Source organism: Calypte anna, chromosome 10 (assembly GCF_003957555.1).
Source record: "Calypte anna isolate BGI_N300 chromosome 10, bCalAnn1_v1.p, whole genome shotgun sequence".
NCBI classification, from domain to species: domain Eukaryota; kingdom Metazoa; phylum Chordata; class Aves; order Apodiformes; family Trochilidae; genus Calypte; species Calypte anna.
This window is the reverse complement of record NC_044256.1, coordinates 6,453,164-6,470,017: the sequence shown is the minus strand read 5'-3', so window position 1 is coordinate 6,470,017 and position 16,854 is coordinate 6,453,164. Positions and strand designations below refer to the sequence as shown.

General features: G+C 37.5%; 1 protein-coding gene across 1 annotated transcript in view; it reads left to right on the top strand.

The window, feature by feature from the left end:
- Positions 1-16,854, top strand: part of TRPM1 (transient receptor potential cation channel subfamily M member 1) — a 93,125-nt gene that overhangs the window by 39,729 nt on the left and 36,542 nt on the right. Inside the window, exons 4-7 of the mRNA XM_030456730.1 lie at positions 12,964-13,043; positions 13,541-13,736; positions 14,950-15,163; positions 16,422-16,546. Coding sequence (XP_030312590.1) covers positions 12,964-13,043; positions 13,541-13,736; positions 14,950-15,163; positions 16,422-16,546 — 615 coding nt within the window. The remainder of the gene's footprint in view (positions 1-12,963; positions 13,044-13,540; positions 13,737-14,949; positions 15,164-16,421; positions 16,547-16,854) is intronic.

Here is a 16,854-nt window from a genome sequence, read left to right as displayed (position 1 = left end):
TGGCTTTGCTTAAAACACCTAATTTAAAGTTAGTGTTTTTCATAATTTTCAGAAGTTGTTCTTTATTTATAAGCAATAACAAGTAAAGAAAATGTTTACACTGTTTGTAGAGGTGGTGCTTTGATATCAGTCACCTTAAACTGAGCAATAAAATGTTTATCTTTTGGGGTAGATGCATATGGCCTGGCTATCTTTCATCAGTCTCTGTAATTAGACTGAGGTGCCAGAGCACTTAGGGTGCTGTAGAAAGGACATGCTGGCAGGCTTGCATGCTTATTCAAATTTCACTTCAGGGTAAGGAAATGGAAACTTGCATTTCATTTTTAAAATAATACCGTCCTTCCTCAGGTGTGCATTTGTCATTGCAGTTTGAACTAAAAAATGGAGGAATAAAACACACAGGTGTGATGTTTCCAGTATTGATTCTTAAATGTGTCCTGTCTTGCAAGTGCAGGTGCAGTTAGTGGCAGCCTGCATGCTCACATAATGGCTGGCCAAGGAAAACTTCATTGTCGATCAAAAAGGCATTAATTCCTTTTTAACTTCTGTTGCTATAGAGAACCAAGCCAGAAGAAACATACCATGCTGCATGTCCATTTTCAGAAGGGAGTTAAGTGCCCAAATTACTTGTTTTGGTATATTTTTTTTTGGCTTGTGTATCTTTGAAAACATTCCTTGCGGTTTGTCCAATAGATCAGCTTTTTCTAGCTCGCAGAGTACACCACGTTCCAGATAGAAGAGGGATCCATAACAGCCACTGTGTCTGGAATCTGGTTTTCACTGGCAAAAGAAATATCTGTTGACTGTATCATATAGTCCTCAATTTCTATGCTCAGCTTGCAAGAATGGTGGGTAGTGTCTTTGCGACGATCCTTTTTCTGGTATGGGATGTCACATAGTTTCTGCAACATCTGGGACATAAGTTTGATGTGATTTCAGAGGTCAGAACTAGTAACATGATCAGAAATTCATGCAACTTTGTCATACACCTGTGACAGGCCCTGTTTTCAGTGCCTGTTCAGTACAATGGTAGAAAGCTTCTCATTAAATTTGGTGAACTTTGGATGAAGGCTTCAAGTAAAAATTTCTCTAAACGAAGGAATGATCTGTATTTCCTTAATTAATGGAATGCTGTGTGCCACAACAGACTTAGTTGCTTGCTTTCTTTGGCTTTTTGCTTTCTTATTAGTGTCTTGCTTTCTTCAAAGTGTCCTCAAAAAAAAAAAATAAAGTCCAACATTTTTTTGGCATTGTGGTATCCCAGAGGCATGTCTAATTCTTCCATACCCCATTGCTGTTTCTCCTGAAGTCAGCAGGATACTGCTCTCATTAGGAAGAGCAGGGTCTGGTTCTAAAACAAAGCTGTTTCAGCTGCATGCTTTGGCATTTAGGGCAGGATGGAAGTTGAAAATTATGTCTGTAAGATATTTCTGTACCAACCACAAATGTTTGTGCATTATTGGAGAACAGATACAGGTACAACAAAGTAAGGTTAGACTCTCGCAGGCTACTTGACTGCACAGTACAGTGCAGTAGAAGCAAGAAGTTAGACTGCCTTCTTAGCTTTAGGTAGTATGATCTTTACATGAGATTCTAGATGCCATACTTACTGCATTATGCTGGCACTCAGGAAAAGAAGACAAGTCAGATATTTGAAAGTTAGAGCAGAAAAAAAGGACTACCTGCAACATATGTTTTCTTTTGCTGTTGGTAGTTTTCAATTATGAGAAGATGGAAAGCAAGCCCTTTGGAGCAGAGTTCATTAAACTCACAAAAGCAACAGGGTATGAAAATGCATGTGATACGTAAAGTTACAAAATGAATGGCTTATTTACAGCTTCAGCTGTTTTAGTCCAGCATTTTGCCCAACTTCAAATTGTTCTAAAACGGATTAGATATAATTAATGCTGTATGACCTCCTTTTTTCTTCTTTTCAAAGAATGTAGAGCTGTACATCTAATGAGGACCCCTGAAAGGACTATTATGTCCAATTGTCTCAATTATGCAAATAACATTGATATTTTAGCAGAAGGGAGGGGATACTTCAAATTAAAAGTTTGGGCTCCTGATTTAGCCTTTCTGCAGTGCCGGCATTTTTACAGCAAGTCCATCTGCTGTTTGAAGAGAGTAAAGGAGGTTTAACAAATTGGAGATGTGGGCACTATCAAAGTAGATTTGTTGTGCCTTGTTCCACCATGAGATGAAAATACCCTCTGGGCAGGGAGATGGGTCATGAGACTTCTAAAGGATTACCTTCAAAGAGAGTCATGAGATTGATTTGAACAAAGAAGCTGCTCACATGCTTATCATATGAGATTCTCTTCTTAAAGTGGTGGAAACCCTTCTCCTTGGGAATTCTCATGAACTTCAGAGAGATTGGAAGTCCTAACAGTAAGATGAATGAGAAGTCTGAACAGTAAACAGAAAGATGGGACAGAAGCTCAGAATTAAATGCAATGTATTTATTTTAGACGCAATTTATTTATTCTATTTTATTCTATTCATCTTTCCAAACTCTGAAACACTTCCAGTGACAAACAGGTAGGACATGATTTTAAATGCTTTTCTGTTTCATTCTTAATTGTCATCTTCTTTGCATCCTCTTTTAGCATGGATGCTAATTGAAATATTGAAATTTGTGCTGAAGAGCTCTATAGTGACCTACAACTGATTGGAGAAAGATGATGCAACTGAAGGGACAATATTCTGATTTGACTACTTCCTAGATTTTTCATTTACTTTGGAAGATGTGAAACCTAAAGGACGGATTGCGTGAAGACAAAATGAGGTTTCAAATAAAAAAAAAAAAAAAAAAAGTTTTGAAACGTTTCATAATGACAGAGTTGCTTGGGTACTACTATAAGATGTAGAAATACTGGCAAAGACAAATCATGTGAAAACATATCTTGTGTATTTCAGTGTTTTTGAATGCTGGTTTAGAGCTAATTCTACAGGAAAGGGGGGTGGGTTGTGTTTTGTTTTGTACGTTGATCCTGTAGTTTGGGGTTGTTTTCAGTTTTCAAAATTAGCCAGTAATACTTTCTGGGGTTTGGCAATAAGCCTTCTGATAAGCAAGCCTTGAAGAGTTTTTAAGATCCAGTGGTATGTCAGGTATTATGTAAGTCTTAGAACATAAAAGGCCATAGTTTATGGTGGGTTTTGTTACCCCAGTGAGGACTGCCAGTAAAGGGGGTTTCTCAGTGCAATGCTTACAGTGTTTACCAGCAGCCCACATCACATGTGTATCATCAGTGCTGCTGTTGTCATTTTAAGTAATTTTAAATGTCATTCTGCCATTAAACACATTGAGCTCTGAGATGAGAAGTCTCTTTGAGATCTCCCTCACCAAGATCCAGCTGAGTATCCACATTCCAGTCTTTCAAGTTACTGAAGGGCTGAGGAAGCTCAGTTTTGGCCTTTGCTACTTGTTAGAACTTCCAATCATAATTCCAATAAAAGATGCTCCCATCCACTCTCCTGTCGTTCCTACCCTTCTCCTGTAGTGCAGTTGGGGTCTTCAGGGACATCTCAGAGTAGCAGTAGGTCCTAGAGGGCATATCCATGTCTAATTCCCTTGTTGAACTGGGGGCAGCCATGAAGATAGCTTCTGGCCTCTGAGTCTCCTTTAACTCTTGTAATTCAGGCTTTAAATTCCTCTCTTTTGATAACAGATTCAAATCCAATAAAGAGAAACCTTCATCCTAATTTTTCCCCACAATTCTTCCAACTCAAATGGCAAACTGCAGATATTTTAAAGCAAATATGTTAATGAGCTTGTACATATCTGTCAATGGTAAATGATACAGTGTACCACAACAGGCAGAGTATTTCCTGTGTTCATTTTCTGTATCATAGTATGATTTCTTGGAGCTCGATGCATTCTTTTCTCTCTTTACAGAAGAAAAATATGTTGCACACCGTTACAAAATCGGGAAACGGTGTTTTCTGTCTCTATGGCACCTATTAATTTCTTTGACTCAAAGCTTCAAGGGTATTGTATGGGTAAGGACTGAAAAGAAGGTTGACTAAATTTTCTGTAAACTTTTTTCATCTATCATCTCATTTGCAATCTCCCTTTGCCCTCTCTATTTGTAAGTATTTCAGTCCTGAAGTACTCAACTTTTCAGTAAGTTCCTAGTGATAGTTGGCAACTCTCACTAAATATGTATACACGTTTATACATACATATACTAAATATATATACATACATATTTAGTGTCTCCAGAAAATAATTCAACTTTTGAGTTCAAATGCTTTTGTTAAGATTTCTAAAAGATTAGAAAAAATAATTTTATGCAAACCCTGCAGTTTGAGTTAAATTCGCTGGAAATTCTTTTTTTTTTTTTTTTTTTTTTTTTCTTAAATGGCAGAAAGCACAGTATAAAATGTGGCTGATTGTGATATATTCTGTTAAAGCTTACCTATTAGCTAATGCCTAAAAAAGAATTGCTTTACTGAGTGTAAAATTATCCACAGCAAGTTGCAGATTGTCAAGAGCTCAAACTATTCAACTGAATTCTACTTGGAGAATCTTGCTTTCAGGAAAACAACTGCAAATTAATGTTAATTTCTTAAAGGACAGATTGCTAACTATGTATTACATATCTTGCAAAAAGAGTGTATATTTACAGAAAGCAGAAGAGGGAAGTAAATATTTGTTACCATTTCTCAAATACGTATTTACTCAGTATATTTTAGAGACTGATGAGATGCATATATTGTAGTATACTGTGAACATAGACATTTTAAATTGGAGTAATGTTGAAGTGTGTTTTATTATCATGCCTGGCACTATACACTTAACAGTGACTTTCTTTCACACATCAATATACCAATATGATAAATATTCTAAGCCCACCTGTTCAGTGCACTCTGCACTTCAGGTAAAACTAAGAAAATCTCGTATAAATAATAATAAATAACACCTCACAGAACATGTAGTCCTCTTAACATATTTCCCATTCATGGTTTGCCCTGTTTATTAAAGAAAAATTATTGTAATGTTTCAAACCATACTATTACATCTTGTATGAAAAATCTGTATTTCACTGGCTTCTCTGAAATTTTATAGATGCTACCTCTGAACTAGTTGTAACATCTTACACCAAAGAAGTGCTTACATTTAAACTCTTTTCAAAACAGTAAATTTTTGATCATTTCTACTCCTTGTAGTCATTATTCTTCATAGTGTGGACCTGAATGACCCAGATCCCTCTCAGGTAGAGGCAATAATCTAGTCCAATTCAGTGTTGTGGCTTTTTTTGTATCTGAATCATTAAGTGTAGGTTAGTCTTTGTTTGCATGTGTAATTAACTTCTAGCAACACAGTTTTCTAAACCAAAAAAATAAGCAGGAGAATAAAGCACAGGGGTATTTTGAGTTAGAAATACTCATTGACTTAATTTGGTCACAAGGGGCATCCGTGTTATGCTGCTTAAGATTTCAAAAGTATTGATGAATTTCACAAAGAAAGATCTGCTAGTGAGGGTGTTGAATCATATGGGGTTTCATGAGAACAGAGTTTTTCATGTCAGGTCAGAGTAGCCTGAATGAAGGGCTCATAGTTAGAAGTAGAAGTGTCTCATGTGCCTATAATGTGGGAGCATCTGAATTCCTTTATAACTGTGTCTAGCAAAGTGTCCTCATTAGGCAGAGAAGATAACAGTTACAGTGCAGAAATCGTTGAGTCTTATCCCAGCTAGAGATTAGAGTCATCTTACATCTTCAAATATGAATTATTAACAAATTATCTTGTAGAAGAAAGTGGTGTAACTAGCATCATAGTAGAGGCTGCTGGCTGCCTCTGCTCCTCCTCTCTGCGGTATTGGGTCTCTTGAGAAACAGTACTTATATAACTCCACTACCCAGAGAGAAGTTTACTCTGCACTTCCTTCCCATCCTCACATCTTGGTTTGTGTTTGTTGTAGCTCTGCTACTCATTAAGACCTTGAAGTAAAACTAGTTATATGAAGTGTCCACAGGCTGAAGGGTTTTTTGAGGAAAAAATTCCCAAAACAAATCTCAGAAAGCAGGCTAAGTACATATATATGTGTGTTCCTTATCTCACTAGCATCTAGAATAGAGGGACAAAAGGCAAGAGGAGGATTTGGCAAGTTAACAACAACTGAAATGGGTGAAAAATGGAGATTGTACAGCATTGTTAACATTTCTTAGAAAATCTCTTCCCTGAAATTTGGTGCAGTAAGGAATGGAGCTGAGCTGTTTCAGGAATGGTTTTTGCTACCTGAAAAAGTGGTAGGTGTGGTAGGTGTAGTGTGTAACCTGGTCAATTAATTTCTTTCTGCATTCCACACCAAACAACTTCCTCCATTGCAAAATGACACATGGTGTGTTCTCTGCAGACAAGCAGTGAGCAAAGCTGTCCCGCTGTGTGCTCACAGGTTTTGTTTTGTTGCATTAACTGTTTACTTATTCTAATGCTGAGTTGTGCCCAGGAAGCTGTGCTGCCTCTCAGCAGACTGTCTGAGCTCATCCAGTGCACTTCACTGTTGTGCCTCTATGGACTTTGAGCTGGAGCTGAATATACCCAGCTATGGTTGAGCAAGGCAGGTCTGCTGTGGTGTAGGGGCTGTTTTGCACATCTCTAAGCCTCTAGGGAAGAGTTTTATAACTCGTAGTCATGCAGGAGGATTGTGTAAACTTGAAAAGAGAGCTTGTCACTTGCTTTAGAAGACTGTATCCCTAAGTTAATGAATGTGCAGAGAAAAAAATTACTCTTTATTTCAGCAGATATTTCTGTGTGCCTCACCAGCAGGCCAGAAGCACAAAGCATAATGAAGGTCTGAGAGCTCATTACAGCTCTCTGGGCAGCACAGCACTACTTACTGGTTTCCACAGCATCAGCAGGAGTGATTTCTGGCCTGAATTGAAATTACAAGAGTGCTTACTGACTCTGCCATCCTGCCTGTTGTGTGATAATCTCAAACACAGAGCAAATGGATTCCTGATAAAGTTGCTACAAGAGCACAGGCTAAAGTTGAAGCATATGAAAAACACACTGGGATGAAAATAAGAATTGTGCTGAGGAAAAAGCCTTTGAAAGAATCTTACAACTGGTATAAATCCATTCTTGATGCTATGCTTACTAGCAAACAATGAGATCTTTTTTCTATTAGGTATTGTTTGTTGTACTCCTTATTGTGAAAAAATTAGTATCAGTTGTACAAATAAATATTTTTTTATAAAACACATGCAAACTCATTTTGGAAATTTAGTTTAGATTCTCATACTGTCACTGTGTTCTCTAGCTGGGGACAGTGTTAATGTCTGGCTCCTTAGTGACAGAACACAAATTTGAAGTAGCATTATGTTTCTATGCCCTGTATCTCTTAGCAAATAACAACTTTTCAGTAAAATGTTACCAGTTCATGACTGGCTACAAAATTGGCTATTATCATTCATCACATAGTTTGGAGTATTTTTGTCCAAGTATTTTGTCCAAGTATTTTGTCCAAGAACACCAGCATTAAGATGAGAATTGTTCTAATTAGAACTAATCACCTAAAAGGATGATCAGTTGGGCATTCAGGAAAAATATTCCTTCAAAGTGAATAAGAATGATGGATGTTGCATTTAAAGGAAGTGCAAAAATAGATATATATCTACTATCAGTTTTTAAGTTCCAAATAAAAGGGATTTGGCTGATAAAATTTTTTTCTTCTCTTCTCCCAGTTATTTATCGGGCAATTCTTACTTTTTTACTTAGTTCTTACTTGTATCATAAAAGATTTTACTTGTTTTCTCAAGTAACAGCAATTAAATGTGGTCACCTGCATGGCATTTCAGAGGTCTGTAGGCTCGTTTATGTGGTGAATGGACTTGTACACCATGCACATGTATATGTATGAACTTTCTACCACCTCCACACTGCTTCTTTCTCTCATTATCTCACCAAAGCAAACATCTCACTGCTCAAATCCAGTATAAATAGCCCAGTTTAATACCGTAGAGCATTCTAATTAGGTAACTGGGCAAGCCAGTTGAGATTTAACTTCCCTGGTGATAACACCTTTTGCAGCACACTGCAAGTTGAGGGAGGATTACCAGAAACTGTTGGTAAGATGATGTGAACATCTGTTAGATCGGAATGTTTTCATAAATTAAAATAATCTATCCACACCCTGATGATGTTGGTGAAAGTGATTTGTATCATTCCACAGATGTGAGCATGCTGTCCAGCCAACTCCATTTTCATATTACTCTGTGCTTGATTTAGTATGAAGAGCTTTGTCAAACCCTGTGTTATTCATGAAAACATTCATTTGGTCCCCTGCCTGCTCCCCTTTGGCACCTGTGTGTCAGGCACTGCTGTGTCTGACCCCTCTGCATCACTGGGTGCACCCAGCACTGCTCTTTGCACGCTGGCTTGCCTGCCAAGCTGTGCCTGGTAGAGACAAGGCCTCACTGGAGTGCAGCAGCTGGGGAGCGTGGGGTCCTTAGAAGGGCTCAGGTGCCAAGAGCAGATGCTGTCTAGCTAGAACATAAGGCCCCATCCTATTCTGTGCCCAAGCAAAGCACACCAAGCCATCCAGCAAAGATTTATTTCAGTTGCATGGAATATGCAACTTTGGGGATCGTGGCAGTTGAGAGTGCTGAATACATTGGCTGTAGCTCTGGTTTCTTTTGGGCTTTGGATGTGCTCCAGTGACACTGTGACTCTCATCTCTACCCCACTTATGGTTCCCAGATTTTTCACCTACTTCACTGGTAGCTTTATCATTATGACTATTGACAGAGCCTAATTGCTGCTGCTGTCCTGCAGAGGTGTATGACAGCTGAAACTCACAGCTTCTGGTGGCACAGTGGCATGTGAAATTTTGTGGCATGGAATTTCCAGTGGCTTTGCTGTCCTATGTTGATTCCCACCATGGATTTTCATTAGAAATGCAGTTGTCCAGAGCCTATCTGCTGCTCTTGCATGAAGCTGAAGTGAAACAGAACTGCAAGATCTGTTATGGTACAGCCTGAAACTCAGGTGTATTGCTTGTCCATTGACTGATTGGTTATATGAATTGAAGTATGAAAAATTAGTGTTAATTTAGCAGCAAATTGGAACTGTCTGTGAGTGGTAGTGATGGAAAGTTTTCTCTTCAGTGACTGCATGTCTGCAACTGTAGATACATGTTTCTCAGCAACTTAATTTGTGATAGTCAAAGGACAGCTAGTGTTTACAGAACTAGTTCTTATGTTTATTAATGACTGTATTAGAAAGCTGTTTATTTGTTTAGAGCCTTGATTTTGTTACCCCATGAGTTACAAAGCAAATGCTTTCCTTGACCTTCTACAGGAGGATACCTTTTGTTAATGCTATGGAGATGTAACAGTTCCATAAAGTGGAGTAATACAAATCGTGTATTAGTTTATACTGTTTCTTGCCAACGTTGTGATTTGTAGGCTGAAAAGCAAGAATTAGCAATGATTTTGGTTTGCTTTTATTAAAGTTTAGGAGACCCACTGACAGCTTTCTTTAAGGAGAATATGCCACTGAACATCTGAGATGTTTTTTCCAGATTAGATTATTACTGCGACATTCAGGACTGGCAATAATAAGCAGGTTTGAAATTCACTACTGTCAACGAGGCAGTATCTTTCTTTTTTTATATTTCTGAGAGGTGAATGGAAAACATGCAATGTTTTTTTAGTGCTGTAATCTTACTGGCAGCAACTATTTGTCAGCCTGATACTCCCACTGGTTGTTGGTCTGAAAACTGTAGCTGATCTGTCATAGTTCCTTAACAATTTGTCTATTCCAAGGCTGTCAAAAACTGGTTATTTTTTTTCTAATTCACAAGAGACAGGATGTGTACTTATATATGTCTATTTGTGAAACCAACTAGTTTTCAATCCAGAGAGAGAATCCATATTAAATAAGTGGGGAAAGTGCCTGTTTTCCAGCAGTGAATGTTTCTGCTCAAGTTATTTGCACTGGATTATAATGAAGCTTTGGTTAAGCAGATTAAATAGACAAAAAGCAGGGGAACTTCAAAGGCTGACAAAATGTGCTGAGGTTTTACTTCTCAGATCTGCTATGCCTGCTCTTGCCTTCCTGCCATTAGCACAGATAAATAAACCAGTGGAGCATAATGCATTGTCCAAACTGCAGTGCCTGTGTTGACTTACTTGTAATAGGGGTTTTAGGTGTGAGTATCAAAGATATTTTTTTCAATGTAGCAGTAGTTAACAGACTTCCTTTAAGAGGGATTTTAAGAACAACTGCATAGCTGAAAGCTCAGCTGTATTGTAGAGATCATTTTAGATACCAAGATGTGAAAGTTTCCTTCCAAACACAGATACTAAGTCTGTGATTTAAATCTGTGTAATTAACTGTTTTTACGTGAAACACAGAATAATAGCAAAGGTATCTGTTAGTTAGCTACTGGGAATGTCACAAGGCTGTACACCATTTTACATGGTGTAAAAATGCAACATGTTTTGATATTTCTTGGTTGTATTTGCCAATATTCTCTACAGAACAGTAAAATATGCAGCATGTGTTAGCTTTTACATATTGAAGAGTTCTTCCTGCAGTGTGGAATTGATCTGGGCATTTGTGTCACTCAGTCAAGGAGTTACCAGAGACAACACAGAATTGTCAGATTTTTGAGGGGGAAAAATAAATATGTTTAATGTAAACAAAATGATAATATACTCAAACATAATTAAATATTAATTAATTACATTAAACTCTGTTGGGTCCTGTTAAGATCATATTATAACATTAAAGGTTATAAGCTAATATGGTGTGTATAAGCATAAGTAACAATATTGGACATAGATGTAACACAGCAGTTTGAACACTGCATGATTTTGGATTAATTTGAAAAGTAAGTGTAATTAAAGTCAAACAGATTACTCTTAGCTCTCTGAATATTTTGAACAGCCTGAATATCTGTGAATTAGCAAAATCATATCCTGAAAAGATAAATGGCATTAGTTGATGTAACCACTCACCTCTGCCTACCACACAACCTCTCGGCTGCCCCCGTCTTGGGCTTTTCCTTGTACTTTTTGAGACCTGCACCTCTGTAACTAAACTCTGATACTCTGGGCTGAAGTGTTTTTTGAGCTCTGCTTCTAATGATACTGCTGCTAGAACTTGCCATGTTGGCGAAGCCTTGCCAGAAAGCGTATTAGAACAACCTTTTCAGTATTTTGGAGAACAAAGGGATTTTTCAGTTCATTTGAAGAAAGCATATATAAAGTTGAGACAGGAAAGCTTGTCCAAGTCAAACAGCTTTTAGATTTTAAATTTAATAACTCTCTTCATTCTGAATTTGCTACATAATAAAAGTTTTTATGCTAAATGCCTTGTCATTCAGTAAGCAAGTGACATTGTAAGCTACATGACCTTTTGTCTAATGAGTTCTTAATGCTTCCCCACTCTTTGGTGCTATGGTTTCCGAAACAAATTTTAAAATTAAATGAAGTGGTTCTGTTCTAGTAAATCAGAAGTGAATTAAAGTGCAGAGCAGAAGTGTAGGATATTCCAGACCTCTGACTGTCCAGACATTCCAGCTCAGAGGCAACGAGGCAAACGTTTACGTGTATGGGCAGATTACGGACAAGTTTTTGATGAAGCAGAACTTGGGTTCGTGACTTATTTGTAATTATTTACAATGAGGTAACTTCAAGTAGTGTCCTGTTATTTCATACATAGTGGAGGAAACTGAGAAGGCAGACAGGAACTAACAAGTCAACAAAGTAACTTCAGAGACAGCTCTTGCTTCACAGAAGAAAACAGATGAACTACCACACCCTCTATTCATCATGCTGTAGACTGTGCAGGACTTAAAGGGCTGGTCCAGTCTCACAGACATTAATGAACAGGCTGACAGAGCATTCATCTGACAGAAATATGCAGTTGACTTTCTTAAGTTAGAAAATCATCAATATTTTCAGTTCTTTCTCCAGGAAAGGCCCCTTGTTGTTGTTGTAGGCACCTTGAAAGTTCTCATATCATTTTTAGCCTTTGTCTTGGGGAAAGATTTCATTTCACTTCCACAAAGCAAAGCATAGGACATTTGCTTCCTACTTGAAAAGTGATATAAGACACAATTCTCTAAGTCAAACTCAGAAGAAGAAGCTTTCATCAGTGTCATCAAATTGTGAGTCTTTTTTTAATATTTTTCTTTCCTTTAAAAATAAATTACTGCTTTTGAAGACAGACGTTAAAATTTGCCACTAAATATTGCTTTATTGTAGCAGTCATGGATACTTTGCCTTGGTGATGGTTGCAGGGACAGAGAAGGCCTGGGATCTTCAAGAAGGGAAATATGGGAAACTGTCCTGCAGCTGTTTCTGACCAATTTTGTTGTGTCTTCAAGGTTGTTTTCCTCCTCCTGTTTCACAGATACTTGATACAGACTTGAAGAGCTTGTACTTTTTCTGTCAAACATTTTTCAATTTAAGCAATGTCTCCTTCTGAAACATTTCTCATTAAGAGTTAGATGCTTTAGGAATGAATGGAACTTGATTGAAAACAAGAAAAAAATTGTTTTGAGAAGACTGTTAAAAAAGCAAGGAGAGGTTTTGGGAAGTCATTTTATATATATATAAAGAATAATACTGGAGTACTATGTGGAGTTAATGCTATCAATCTGTATCACAATTTCTGCTGGTTTTCTGTACTATTTCGAGACCATTTACTGAAATAGGAAGAAGCAGCTGCATTTTTTGTAGACCTTCAGATAAATATTGTAACTTCAAGATCAACATGTCCTTCCTTAAAGGCTTTTACGTACATTGAAGTTTGAATTTTACCTAAGTCATGGAAAATTTACATTGCCTACTTGCTTCATGAGTAGATGTTTCTGGCACTTAAAAGTGATTTAATGAATGCTTGTTTTCAAAATAGTGGTTCAAAATAGATGGCAAATGTTACTGTATCTGCCACACAAAAATATCTCAGTACATTTCTTCATATTTTTTTCTTTCCTTTTTAAGGGTCAAAAGGCTTGGATAGAGAAGACCTTTTCGAAAAGAGAATGCATCTATATAATTGCCAACAACAAAGACAGTAGCAGGTAACATTTTAAATTTTTCTTTTGGCCAACAGAAAAGGTTAATACTGAAGAAACTGAACTTGATTTGTCTTTATACGTGGGAAACTGATTCCCAATTTACCCACTACCCTTAAAGGGAGATGACAGAGGAACAAAAGTGCCAGGCATTTTTGCATTGAAATCTGTATAGAGCTATGGAACGTGTCATACAGAAATGGTCAGGCTTGAGAGGCAGTGAGTAATTTCTTCTCAGGTCTGGAAACCAGAGCATAAGAAAGGATGTAATAATGTGCACTGTAATTGGTACCATTCCCTGTCCTTGAGTCTAGAACAGCTTTCTGAAGTGTTACAGAAAAGAACCTGAGATTTCTTGGTTAGAAACAACTGTGGGCTGTGAATTCTGGCATATGGGTGTAGTCAAATATAACACACAGGACCTAGAGGAGGTATATCTATGATTGAAAGCCAAGGTATGGTCAGTTCAAAAACTCAAAGTTGCTTTCAATTTTAACTTACAGGTGCTGCTGTGGTCAGCTCATTAGCCAACATATTCCACCTCCTCCGAGTATAACAGCTAATAAAAATGGAGAAGAAGCAAAGCAAGTGGAAGCTCAGCCAGAGAAATGGTCTGTCAGTAAACACACTCAAACATACCCAACTGATGCCTATGGAAACCTTGAATTCCAGGGAGGAGGACATTCAAATAAGGCCATGGTAAGGAGCATAGGCTACACTAAGGTATTAATCTGATCTGCTAGTTTAGCAGATACATGTCAGGATTCCAGCTCACTCATTGCATAGTTTGATTAAATCAGAAAATTTGCTGTCTCCAAAAGTTGTGAGGAAAATGCCCAAAAAGAGAGAGAGAAAAGGCAAGAGGGAAAAAATGCCTAGGAAGTGCCTTACAATATCTTGATGGAATAGTTTGATTTAATTCACTGTCGATAAATATCAGCTAATGAGGAAGCTGTGTGTATTAATACCCAAGATTCCATCTTGTTGTACTAGTTTTGTGGGCCAAAAAAAAGAGTATAGATAAAGATTCTTTTTTTCCTAAGGTTTGAAGTTTAATAAAAGTAGAAATTAATCATGCCTCTCGTAAAAGGCAGAGGCCTGCCAGAACTGGTAATTGGACTGTTAGGTTTTCTTAGCAATGGAAGTTAGAGCAAATCAAGCTTCTTGAAAAAAATCTCATTGTGTTTTGCCTCTCTTCTGAACAAATCCAGACCTAGATTTGTTTTTTTACCCATTTGCTTTCCAGTCTCTCTGCTGAGATGGTCACTTGAGACAACTGTAATGCAAAGATTTGTACAAAATGTGTGGAAGAGGTTGTGGGCTTTGTTAGTGATGGTTGGTTTGTTTGTTTTTAAAGCAGAAATAAACCAAATTTATTATTTTTCTTTGATAGAGTAATAGTTTGAAAAGAAATCACAAGAATAGAACTAAACTAAGAAGAATGTAAATCATTTGCTTTGGAGGCAGAAATATTTACATCACCAGTGAATGGGATAAAATGTAACATAAACCTCCTATTTCTTATGAAGGTGGTTGATTCTCTTTGGCAGTCAAACCAGGGTTTTAGGAATGGTGCAAAGCACCTTCCAGTCATTTTAAGTAGGTGGATTCCAGTAATGCAAATTTGTAAATAAGAGCTTAGGATCACTTAACTGCAGTCTCTTTTCAGATGAAGAGAGGAAAGTGGTGCTTTTAAAATTCATGAAGCAAATGGTAATTTCTCAGTAACAAAGTGAAAGGTTTCAACATAGTTTTTCTTACCATAAGCAGCAGAGAAAGTTAGTAATGTGTTGCTTAGAAATTGTAGAACTCTTGCTTCAAGGTGGAAGGCTTAATATAATCATTCTTTGCTCAGTCAACAGAAAACTTAGAGAGCAGAAAGAGCGATAACATTGCATGTTGCTCTTTGCAGTATATCCGTGTGTCATATGACACTAAACCAGATTCTCTGCTGCATCTCATGGTGAAAGACTGGCAACTGGAACTGCCCAAGCTTCTAATCTCTGTCCATGGAGGCCTCCAGAATTTTGAAATGCAACCTAAATTAAAACAAGTATTTGGAAAAGGTTTGATAAAGGCTGCCATGACCACAGGAGCTTGGATTTTCACTGGAGGTGTTAGTACAGGTAAGCTATTACCAGCATTTTTAGCTTACTTAAGAATTCACTGATGTTCATTCATTAATCTTTCCCACAGGCAGAAGATTTCTGTCTACGTGAATGAGTCATTAGCCACTAGACCAAAAAAAGACCATTGTAATAATTTACTCTTCTGCCAAGCCCATAAGATTTTTCTGGGTCAATATAAATTGGCATGACTCAGTGTGTCCCCTGAAAAAAATTCTCAGCCTTGGTTTCAGAACTAAGTGATCTGCCACCAGTTATAATACATTTTTTTCAGTGGTTGATTATCCTTGTAGGTAGGAAATCTGCTCAGAATTTGCCTACCCTCATCTTGCTACTCTTTTTTGTTTGGTTTGGTTTTGGGTTTTTTGTACAAAGACCTTTCTGTTAATAAAGGTGTATTTTCTGCATGTCTTTTAATACACAACACTTTTGTCAAACAGTGCAGGCTGATTTCTATAAAATTCTTACAACTAAGCATGTTTTCCAGTCATTATCACACCTCTGCTTTGAACTCTATTTTTATAGCGGTCTTCTTGAATTTTGGATGCTGCAATGTTTGAGGCAGTGCATGATGAAGCTTTTCATCCCTGAAGTAAAACATCCTTTCTACTTCCATTTGACAGCTCCCTGTTGATGCAGCCAAAGGCTGAGTTATCCTTTAGGCTGTGAGATCTCTCTGAGAGTTAGTGATGAACTGATAATCCACCTTAAATGCCATGTCCCTGAGTCATGGTCTCCATGGGGTCACTCACTGCCACACATGCGCATGGCTCTGTCTTGTAATTATTGAGGTATTTTAAATGAATTACTTTAAATAAGTAATCTTGAAATGCAATTGTGAATTCAGGTACAAATGTCTCTACCTGAAGATGTAGCAATCTCCTGTTTACATTTTCCTCTGACCATCTGGAACCATACTAGTTTTATGTTTCTGTGTGTCCTTTTTGACTGTAATTAAAACATCACTTGTACAGCAATGTCACATGATTCCACTAGGAGGATTTTGGGACTGTGGCAAGTCAAGAAACTGTTACTTAGTCTTTCAAAGACTTCACGGAATAAATGCAAAAAGGCAAAAGGATTTACACTTAGCTGTTACAAAAGAAAACCATGGATTTGTTTCCATTGCATGTTCTATTATAGAGATACCAGCTTAGCAGTGTAAGCAATCCAGAAAAGCAGGTAGCTCTGTGAGGCACAAGAAGAAATTTCTATTGTTTAGTGATCTGTCAAAAGTGACAAGAAATTATATCTATAGGTGTCATTCGTCATGTGGGAGATGCCTTGAAAGATCATTCTTCCAAATCCAGAGGACGGATATGTGCCGTAGGCATCGCTCCGTGGGGCATTGTAGAAAACAAGGAAGATCTGATGGGAAAAGATGTAAGTCTTTAAGGAAACTGCTGTGTAAGTAGCAATGGCAGCTGTGTAAAAAAATACCCTGCTAATCTTTTTGGAGTATAATTATTTTCACTGTTTCTAAAGCATGTCTAAGAGCTGGAATTGAAGAAAAGCTGTCGTTTAAATGTATTTGTCAGGTTGTCACATATGACTTCAAAGTAAATAGGAGCTAGTGAGGTTTCCATTGCCTTCAATAGCAGAGATGTCTCTGTGGTTACAGTTTTAGGCCCTAACTTCAGTACGGAGTGCTGAGACTTCTGTAAGTCATGTACAGGCTGTTATGTGTACAA